General features: G+C 47.0%; 1 protein-coding gene across 2 annotated transcripts; it reads left to right on the top strand.

Moving 5' to 3' along the window:
- The first annotated feature begins 231 nt into the window (after positions 1-231).
- Positions 232-5,123, top strand: zgc:92380 (uncharacterized protein LOC445086 homolog). 2 transcript variants are annotated; one of them, XM_060050685.1, is made up of 8 exons: positions 232-668; positions 962-1,044; positions 1,311-1,467; positions 1,887-2,048; positions 2,449-2,574; positions 3,490-3,719; positions 4,230-4,264; positions 4,690-5,123. In XM_060050685.1, the coding sequence occupies exons 1-8, from the start codon at positions 327-329 to the stop codon at positions 4,785-4,787; spliced, it is 1,233 nt and encodes a 410-aa protein (XP_059906668.1). In that variant the 5' UTR covers positions 232-326; the 3' UTR covers positions 4,788-5,123. The 2 variants fall into 2 exon arrangements, with proteins under 2 accessions (XP_059906668.1, XP_059906670.1); XM_060050687.1 differs by lacking the exon at positions 4,230-4,264.
- The last annotated feature ends 6,037 nt before the right edge of the window (positions 5,124-11,160 follow it).

Raw genomic sequence — 11,160 nt, forward strand, 5'->3', positions numbered from 1 at the left:
GCCGTCCCGGGACCAGTCCCCCTACCTCGCCTCTGAGGACCGGTGGCCAATCAAGAGCGGCCCGGTGCGGCACTTCAAAAGAAAACGGAAATATTTTACAGGAAATTCGTGAATTTCCACAGAAATCCTGTTTGTCCAGGGGGTGTGCCGCGCGTGGGCAGCCAATGGCGCCATTGGGGGGGGGGCAGGTGAAATAATTATACAGACCTTGAGGTATAAATAGGTCCCGTCATATCGCACACCTGCAAGTCACCACCGACCCAGACGCTCACCCAGCCTCCTCCGTCCAGTTCGCTCCTCCTTCTTCTCCTTCCTCAGCTGCCGTGATGCCCAGAGACTCCGCGGGGAGTATGTTCGGCGGGGCGGGGGGCCGAGGCACCAGGGTGTCCATATCGAGCCTGGAGGGGCTGCGCAACGCCATGCGTAAAGATCCCCAAAGGGACGCGGCTGCTGCTGCTGCGGCGCCTGCTGAAGTGGCCGCGGACGACAAGAAGACGATGCAGGGGCTGAACGAGCGACTGGCCGAATACCTGGCCCGGGAGGGCCAGCTGGTCGACGCCAACAAGAAGATCCAAGCTGAAATCAATGAGATTCTTGCGAAGAGAGCCGCGCAGGACGGCCGCGACTGGAATGAGATCAAGAAACCGCTGGACGACCTGAGGAACAAGGTGAGGCTCATTGGCCCGGATGAGTTCCTAAACATAGAAACATTAAATATTACTAAATATAAAAACAGGGGAACTTCACACTGCAGTTTGGACGAGAGCTCCTGCAGTCCGTGTCCTTTGTGTGCCAGGCTACTTTTAAGCACAGATTACGCACAGATGTTGCGTAGATGGGGACGGCATTACGTTATTAAAATCTAAAAATATAATGTGTTGCAGGTAAATGAATGAAATAAAACAGGATGCGATGATGTAGTGCTATTTTAACAGGCATGGCTTGCGTCCCGTTCCCAAAGGTCAAGAATATGACGATGGACATCGCCAATGTTCTGCTGAAGATCGACAACTCCAAGCTGGCCAACGACGACTTCCAGAACAAGTCGGTTTCATAACGATCATCTAAAGTAGCCTAAAGGAGCACAACAACGCGTATTGCGCATTGCTATAGCTTCTGAATTGTGTATTTTTGTCAGTTAGTTAATTAGTTAGTGAGCCTAATTAGTTAGTAAGAATGTTTTTATAAATTGTATAATTACATATATAATAGGCTACGACATCGATCATTTCGAATGAACTCCGCTAGCTCTCTACCGCTACATTTATTTACGAAGTTTAATAACGAACTTTTCCCGGTGGCGCGAGCTGGTTGGACACTGAGAACGAGTTGTGCCGCACAGTGGAGCGCGATCTGATTGGTCTAAAGAACATCTTGGATGACACCAAGCTGCAACGCCTGCAGCTCGAGGGCGAGGTGGAGTCCGTGAAAGAGGAGCTGGCCATCCTGAAGAAAGACCACAACGACGTGAGGACACACACGCACACACACACACACACACACACACACACACACACACACACACACACACACACACACACACACACACACACACACACACACACAGACACACACACAGACACACAGACACACAGACAGACAGACACACAGACAGAGAGAGAGAGAGAGAGAGAGAGAGAGAGAGAGAGAGAGAGAGAGAGAGAGAGAGAGAGAGAGAGAGAGAGAGGGACAGACAGACAGACAGACAGACAAACACGCATGCACAAACTGAGTAAAGTAAATTTCAGATGGTAATTAATTGAATGATTGATGAATAGTCAAAACCTCGACCGCCCATTGGACGAAATGAAAAACAATGTACGGGAACCAGGAAGGAGTATAAAGCCAGAACTCCATGTTGCATGTTGTTCTTTTGCTCCTCCCAGGAGGTTGAGGAGCTGCGGCAGAAGATCAGGGACTCTAGCATCAACGTGGAGGTGGACTCTCAGGAGTCCAACCTGGCCGAGACCCTCAACAAGATCCGGGCTGCGTATGACAAGCTGGCCAAGAAGAACCAGAAGGAGGCTGATAACTGGTACCAGAGCAAGGTACGCACGCGTCATGCGCCGGACGTTTGTAAGCTTGTTCATACGTTTTGTCGTCAGTTGTTTGTGTGTTTCTTTGTAAATTTGTCGGTGTTGTAGGTGTTTTCTTTTTATTGTTCACTCATTCTTTTATTTGTTCACTTCTATCAGTCTTCCATTCATCTGTTCATTCGCTCATCCATTTAATCACCTGATTATCCAATTCCCTTATTCCATTTCCATTTTTGCCAATTAACAAATGTAGATTTGTTTTGTCATTGCATAATCCATCATCCTCTCACTCGTCTTCTTCTTCTTCGTTACTTAACCTCATCATCTCTCTCTCACCCCCCCCCCCCCCCCCCCCTCCCTCTACCCCCCCCCCCCTCCCCCCGCTCCCTCTCCTCCCCCCTCCCCCCTTTAGTTTGAGAACATCAAGGTGGAGGAGGCCCAGAACACGGAGGCGCTGCAGTCGGGGAGGTCGGAGCTCAATGACCTCACCAGACAGAGGCAGATGCTAGAGCTAGACATCCAGTCTATGATCCGCATGGTACACACACACACGCTCGCGCGCACACGCACGCACGCTCGCACACACACACACACACACACACACACACACACACACACACACACACACACACACACACACACACACACACACACACACACACACACACACACACACACACACACAAACACAGCCATCCATGCAGACATGCACATTAAAAAACACCCCGTCACATACCGTTCATGCAAAGTGACAGACACACACACACCCCATGCATTCCTTTGCCTTTAAAGTCCTCTACCATTACAGACACAAACTCTGTAATAATATTCTATGCGTGTCTGCACGATGAACACCTGGAACCTTTATTACTAACACCCAGCAAATAGGGGTCCAGAAGTGTGTGTGTGTTTGTATGGATGTGGGAGAGGGATGGAAGGTTGGGGGGAAAAGTTGAAGCAGTTTGTTTTTCACTTTAAAAAATCGCTTAATTAATTATGTGTTTATATTAACTATAATATAATCTCTCTCTCCTGGGCCCCCCTCTCAACACACACACACACACACACACACACACACACACACACACACACACACACACACACACACACACACACACACACAGTAACACACACAAACAGTAACACACACACACACACACAGAATAACACGCACACACAGTAACCCCCCCCCCCACACACACACACACACAGTAACACTAAGTCACACAATTAACGATTTATTTACCCATGCTGTAGAGCAATTTGCTCAATCTTGTGCTTTTTATACTTCAATACAATGACCAGACCCATTCAATCAGAGTTACTACTAAACAATTACTCTGTGTCCAATCAGAAGCCACCCCCCTAACACACAAGCTCGCTCTCTCTCTCTCTCTCTCTCTCTCTCTCTCTCTCTCTCTCTCTCTCTCTCTCTCTCTCTCTCTCTCTGCAGATCCGCTCCCTTGAGGAGAACCTGAAGGAAACAGAGGAGCGTTACGGCGGCGAGCTGTCGCGCCTGCGGCGCGTCCTGCAAGGCCTGGAGGCAGAGCAGGGCCAGCTGCGGGCCCAGGTGGGGCGCCAGGTGGAAGCCCACCAGGACCTGCTCAACGTCAAGATGAAGCTGGAGGCCGAGATTGACGAGTACCGCAAGCTCATGGCCGGCATCTTCGCCGACGAGGACAGGTCCGTCCCGCGGCCGTTGTTGTTGTTGAAGGAGAAGCGTCCCTAAACAGTGTTTCAGGAGGTTATACCGAGAAAGAAGCGGCGATCCATCTTAAGACCTAAGGCAGTGGTTCTCAAATGGGGGTACGCATTCTCCTAGGGGTGCTTTAGGGTACTGCAGGGGCTACTCAGAAAGCTCCTAAAAATATATGTATATATATAAAAGAAAAACTTAAAAAAACGGTCTTTTTTTAGATAGTTCCATGTTTCTCACTCAATTTTGAGCATTTGCACCCCTTAATGTTCATGTTTACACTGCCAAATAGAAAACACATGCATTATTTATGTTAATTCAACTCCCAAAAATGTTTTATGCCGGTGAAGGGGGTACTTGGCTGAAAAAAATTCTTAGAGGGGGTACACTAGTAGAAACAGATGGAGAAGCACTCCACCCAGGGGAACCCACAGCGGTGGGGTTCTACTAGAGGCCATGCCATATCAGTCTGCTTCTGTGCTCTTCTTCGTCCACAGCTTCGAGTTTTCCTTACATCAAGCGCTAAACAGCAGTAAGTTCCGGTCACAGCTCAGAGAGGGTCCAAACGTTGCCTCTCTCTCTCTCTCTCTAGTTCTGTTGAATAATTTCAGACCACCCAAGTGATTTCCCCTGCAGAGATCAGCTGCTGCTTTCTCACTTCCCCCCATAAATCTGCATGCCACCGCACACTTGACCTGATGCAAATAACCAAGGAATCTCTCTCTCTCTCTTTCTCTCTGTGTCTTTCTCATCCTTCCCTCTCCCACTCCCTTTCCCTCCGTTCTCACCCTCTCACCCTGTCTCTTTTTCACCTCCTCTCTCTCTTTATCTCTCTCTCTCTCACTCCCCTTTTGTCTCGCCCCTTCTATCCCCCCCCCCTCTCTCTTTTTTCTTGGTGGATCTTCATCCCTTCCTCTGGGATGGTTCTGATACTAAAACTCTTCTGTCCCTCTGAAGAACCGACGCAGTCTGACCTGGAGGTCGGAGGAGGAGGAGGTGGAGGAGGAGAGGGAGAAGAGGGTGCGGACAACTGGCAGGAGGAAGAAGGAAAATAAAATGGCGGACTCGTTTGGTCTGAGAGCGGACGGCGAGGTCTCAGCGGTGCCGGGAAATGTAGCCGATAAAGAAAATAAGAAAAAAAAGCTAAGAAGAGTTCGAGTTCATCTTCGTCCTCCTCTTCTTCTTCTTCTATCTCCTCCTCTTCCTCCGAGTCGGAGAAGGAGGAAGAGAAAACCGGCCAATCGGATGAAGCAAAGCCCGATCAAACATCTTGAGCTTCTCTATGAATGGCTGTCTGAAGCCGTAGCTTTGAACCTGTTACAGAGATGTGTGTGTGTTTGTGTGTGTGGGATATCTTTATTGTGAAATAAATATATTTGGGGTCCAAAGACTGTTGTTGTTGATTCATGGTCCCGATCAGAAATTAAACAAAATAATAAGTATAAGATATAATAAGTGATGTTTTATAGCTATATTCCTTATGAAGTTAAAAACTGTTAGGATTGGTCTGCTTCTTTAACGTACCAGGGTACAGTAGACTAAACTAGTTAACTAGTGAAGATAACATGATGGATCTGCTCCTTTAAAGTACCAGGGTAATACACTAAACTAGTTCACTAGTGAAGATAAAATGATGGGTCTGCTCCTTTAACGTAGCAGGGTAGTCTAACCTAGTAAACTAGGAAAGATAACATCATGCTCTTTAAGAAGGTACCAGAAGGTGGCCGGTTCAAGTCCCGACCGGTACACAAAAAATGTGGACCGGGGGAGTAGTTGTGGTGTCCTCCAGCAAAGGCACCTGAAACCCCCACCTGCTCCCTGGTGCACTGCGGCTGCCCACCTCGAGTGCTGGACCACATGTTCAGACACAAGCACCCCAAGGCCACTAGTATGCCAAGAGGGAAAAAGTGATGATTAACTAGTGAAGATAACATTATGCTCTTTAAACGTACTATGGTTGAAACTAATGAAGGTTTAAAAGGATATCTCTGCCAAACGTTTGGAATTATAGTAGAGAGGGTTCTGGGCTGACCAACAACCACCAGACAGACATTGCTCTGTAGTCAATGACATCAGCCTATTTCTCAGTTCACTTAGATTATAAGTATAAGTAAGGTTAACTTTAAGTATAAAGCATACAAGAATATAAGATAAGTATTGTTCCAAATGTTAAACATTATTGATATTACCTGATATTAGCCGTTTTGAAAATTTGCAATCACAAGTGGGCGTGTCCACCTCAATGTATGACGGATAGTTTGCTACAGTCCCCTGGGTAGGCTTGTAGAGAGCCGTTTCTCTCTCTCTTTACTGTTCTCCCATAAAGACTCGATCACTGATAAGTATGAACAGGATTTATTTAAATAACGACATGGGAATATTTTGCATGGTAAATCTTTGGCATGAGCCCCGTCACTGATCCAGGGTGACGTGCGGACTCGGCGTATCCTGCCAGGACTAGCAGGGGCGGAGCCTTCCCCTGGACAAGTAGACTGAGGCCGACCTGGTGGTGGTGGGGTGGATGGAGGTGCGTCGAACGAAGACCTGAGCAGCAAAGACATATGTTAGACTACTCTTTATAGAGCAGGTGTAGGCAGGTGATTGGTAGCTGGTGATTGGTGATTGGCGGCCAGCCGCTCGTGATTCGAGTCCTCCTGGTAGAACTACCAGCAAGCTTAACATTTCTCCCATAAAGACTCGATCACTGATAAGTATGAACAGGATTTATTTAAATAACGACATGGGAATATTTTGCATGGTAAATCTTTGGCATGAGCCCCGTCACTGATCCAGGGTGACGTGCGGACTCGGCGTATCCTGCCAGGACCAGCAGGGGCGGAGCCTTCCCCAAAAGAGAGGACGTAGGCCTACGCCGGAAATAGGTGATAACTCGGCATGTCCTGCCGGGACTGGCAGGGGCGGAGCCGACCCCAAAAATAGAATAGCGAAAGGGGGTAATAAGACCATACATACCTGCGTAGAAGTGGACAAGGCTCTATACTGCTTCTGGAAGATAAAAGGCATACCCAATATACGACATATTAAGAGTCAATCATACATACCGTAAAACGATAAGCTTAAAACTGTCAGCGAGATCGATGAATCACGTAAAAGCAGTTGACTTGAAATACCTCAACGAGATCAATTAAAATTTAGAGCACTCTGCAGCTGTTACGCAGCGAGCCACGAGTGCTTTCGTGCTGTACCAACTGCCGTGGTCGATTCACTCTCCGGGGTCGCTGCGTGACCTGAGTGCTTACGCGTTGAACCACCGACGTGGTCAACGAACTCACGAGTGCCCTTGATGTGCCACCGACGTGGTCACGCACTCACCGGTGTTGTTGCAGCAAGTATTGTGAACTTCCATGTTGAACACCGACGTGGTCAACGAAATCACGAGTGCCCTTGATGTGCCACCGACGTGGTCACGCACTCACCGGTGTTGCTGCAGCAAATATTGTGTACTTCCGTGTTGAACACCGACGTGTTCAATGAACTCCGAGTGCCCTGCACTTGAGTGTTTGATATTATGCCACCGACGTGGTAATTAAATTTGCATGTGCCCGAGTTGTGCCCACCGACGTGGTCAACGCACTACCAGGGTTGCTGCAGCGAACGTGGAGTTCTGTGTTGTACCGCACCGACGTGCGCAACGAACTCACGAGTGCTTGAGTTGTTCCCACCGACGTGGGCAACGCACTCACCGGGGTTGCTGCAACGAACGTAGAGTTCTGAGTTGTACCGCACCGACGTGCGCAACGAACTCACGAGTGCTTGAGTTGTTCCCACCGACGTGAGCAACGCACTCACCGGGGTTACTGCAGTCAAACCATGAGTATTAGATAACGTGCCACCGACGTGGTCATACTCACGAGTGCCCGAGTTGTTACCACCGACGTGGTCAACGCACTCACCGGGGTTGCCGCTGCAACCTTGAGTTTTATTTTCCTATGTACGCCACTGACGTGACAGCGAACTCAAGAGTGTTTTCTAGATGATCCACCGACGTGGTCACACTCGCCGGGGTTGCTGCAGGTTAACCTGAGTTATGAAACCGAATTTTGCTTTATGAATTTAGTACCTGATAACCACCACCGCCGGTAGTTGCAAATAGTGTTGCTTTTGGCAATGAAAATTATGACTAAGAGTCGTCATCAACAAACCTTTATCGCGTGAGAAAAACGAGACTGGACGCAACGTGGATGCTGGGCATGTGACAATAGCAGTGATTAAATGCATAGTACAATATAGTTGGCGAATAAAACAAGACTAAAAAGTGTTTTACGAAAATAAGACTGCTAAAATGTCTCTTCATTTTCGTTGACCTAAACTAGGCGATAAAGACTTATAACGTTATTTTGTTCGACTGGAACTTCAACTGTTCCAGACATAACATCAATTTTCAACCATTTACCTTATTTAACAAAACTACGCACTTGTAACTTCGATAATATCTAAATGGAATTACGATAACACTGGAAAGAGTATGAATGTAACTAAAACTAATAAAAACTAAAATGACAGCTTGACACAAGACTAGACCAACACTAGAAAGGAAACAGGCCACCAAAAACAGCTATGGTTGCAAACGTGTAAAACCTGTCTTAACCGACGTTAGAGAGCATCGTGTGCGCTTGAAGAAAGAACCTTGAATTCGACCGGATGTAGGACGTCGAGTTCTGTGTTGTACCGCACAGACGTGTGCAACGAACTCACGACTAGTGCCTGAGTTGTGCCCCAGTTGTGCGTTGACATGGTCAACGCACTCACCGGGGTTACTGCAGTCAACCATGAGTAATAGATAACGTGCCGCCGACGTGGTCCTAGTCACGAGTGCCCGAGTTGTTACCGCTGCGCTTTGGTCAACGCACTCACCGGGGTCGCCGCAGCGAACCTTGAGTTTTATTTTTTCCATGATATGCCGCCAACGTGACACCAAACTCAAAGAGTGTTTTCTAGATGATCAACCGACGTGGTCGAACTTGCCGGGGTTGCTGCAGGTTAACCTTGAGTTACATAGCCGAATTTTGCTTTATGAGTTTAGTACCTGATAACCACCACCACCACCAGTAGTTGCAAATAGTGTTGCTTTTGACACCGAAAATTATGACTAAATGTCGTCGACGAACGACAAACCTTTATCGCGTGAGGAAAACAATGCTGGTCATATGACAATAACTATAATTAAATGCGTAGTGCAATGTTGTTGGCGAATACAAACGAGACTGAAAGTGTTTTACAAAATAAGACTGCTAAAATGTCTTCATTTCCGTTGACCTAAACTAGGCGATAAACTGTAATAACGTTTTGTCCAAACGGAACTTCAACTGTTTAAGACATAACAACATCAATTTTCGACCGTTTACCTTATTTAACAAATCTACGCACTTGTATCTTTGATAATACCTAAACGGAATTTCAATATGTTGCATATTCTTGAAGAAAGTTGTCCAATCCCGGGATGCTTTTAACTGACTTCATTTATTATAAAGTCGGCATGTTTCGGTATGGTAACTGAAGCTTAACGGAGGGAATTGTATCTAACGCGTGTGAGAGGAAAATACCGTGATCTACTTCAAGCCCCCGGGCTTAGGCCCGGGGTGGCTCTCTGCCGTCTACCTATTGATCTCTGGCCTCTCGAGTTCGAACCCACCAGCTAGAGAGGACGTCAAGTGGGCGTGGCCTAGTGGGCGTGGCCGGGGTGACGTAAAGGCTTCGGCTCCTTCTGTGGTGGAGCAGCCTTCAATAAGGTCTTGCTCCCCTTGTGGCTATGTGAGGGAAATGCAGCTTCTTAAAATACTCACATATCACTAGAAAGAGTATGAACGTGTCTAAACTAATAAAAACAAAAGTGACACCTTGACACAAAGACTAAAACTAGAATGGAAACAGGCCGCCAAAAACAGCTGTAGTAGCAAACGTGATAAACCTGCCTTAACCGACGTTAGAGCATCGTGTGCGCTTGAAGGAAGAACCATGAATTCGACCGGATGTAGGATTCGTAAGCTGTGGAAGACCGCCTTCCCAGCCGTTTGATAGACGCGACCGGCAACCCTTGTTCAGCGGCTGTGGTTGCCGCTCCAATCCGGAAGGAGTGGCCAATGTAGAGGGGAGATGGTGGGCCGCACCCTTCTACCACCGTCGCGAGATTGACTCTGAACCACCCTTTAGTCATTGGCAGGCCGCAAATAAACAGGTGATTCGGGGACGTGCGTTGCCGAAGCTTGAGATAAAGGAACATGGAAGCGTAAGGACAGAGAGTTGTTGATTCTTGAAATGATAATAGTAACAGCTGCTCCTAGGCTATCGCTTTTAGATGAAAAAATGCCTTGCAGAGAAGGTGACATCAGCGAAAGTCAGGCCCCGTGTAGGGGAAAAAGTCTGAGTAGGAGACGTGTACGCATAAACCCAACGCATAAACCCGAGAACGCATAAACCCGTAAAACGCATGAACCCGTAGAACGCATGACCCGTAGAACGCATGAACCCGTAGAACACCTGAACCCGTAGAACACCTGAACCCGTAGAACGCTGTGAGAAACACTGACTCGAGTAATATGTTAAAATAAGGATGAAAACTCCCAGAGAGAGCACACTAATCTATTCAAAATATCGAGTGAGTTGGAGTGGCCAACACACATAAATAATTGTAATACACCAAAATTGTTAACTGACATACATGGCTAAACAAGCAAATGAAAAATGAAATACCCCGTGTAGGGGAAAAAGTCTGAGTAGGAGACGTGGACGCATGAACCCGAGAACGCATGAACCCGTAGAACTGTGAGAAAACACCGTCTCGAGTAATATGTTAAAATAAGGATGAAATCTCCCAGCTCTGAGAGAGCATAATCTTTTTGAAATATCGAGCGAGTTGGAGTGGCCTACACGAGTAAATAATTGTAATAGGCCTACACCAACATTGTTAACTGTCGTACGTAGCTAAACGAGCAAATGAAAAATTAAATACCAACGCGACTGAAGCTATTAACAATAAGACTATAAATAATAATATAAAATGATACCATAATGTACCTGTTCTTTGTCTTTGGATCTTTTGAATAAATTGAACGATATGTGAATCGTATTGCGAGCAGAGGAACGTGAGAGTTAGTGAGCAGCAGCTGAACCAATCTGAAAGGCCCTTCGTCAATAAAAACCTTTTAGTAATAATCAGTTACCACAGTGCCTAAAACCCATCAACTTCATTCATGTTAAAGTGAAGGGAAAAACCTCAGACACAAAGAGTTAACCAAACAGTGCACGGTATAAAGATAATTATGAACCTTTGATTGCGAACGTAGAGTTCTGTGTTGTACCACACCGACGTGTGCAACGAACTCAACGAATTAAACCGGATGTAAAATCCGTATGCTGTGGAAGACCACCTTCCCAGCCGTTTTGACGCTGCTTTGTTATCGCAAAACA

Source organism: Gadus macrocephalus, chromosome 4, assembly GCF_031168955.1.
Source record: "Gadus macrocephalus chromosome 4, ASM3116895v1".
In the NCBI taxonomy this organism is placed as follows: domain Eukaryota; kingdom Metazoa; phylum Chordata; class Actinopteri; order Gadiformes; family Gadidae; genus Gadus; species Gadus macrocephalus.

Excerpts from the sequence above, each read along its gene's own strand:
- zgc:92380 (XM_060050685.1), top strand. The coding sequence starts at position 327 with ATGCCCAGAGACTCCGCGGGGAGTATGTTCGGCGGGGCGGGGGGCCGA. Across the intron at positions 1,468-1,886 it reads TGAAGAAAGACCACAACGAC|GAGGTTGAGGAGCTGCGGCA; the intron begins GTGAGGACACAC and ends TGCTCCTCCCAG. Across the intron at positions 3,720-4,229 it reads ATCTTCGCCGACGAGGACAG|CTTCGAGTTTTCCTTACATC; the intron begins GTCCGTCCCGCG and ends CTTCGTCCACAG.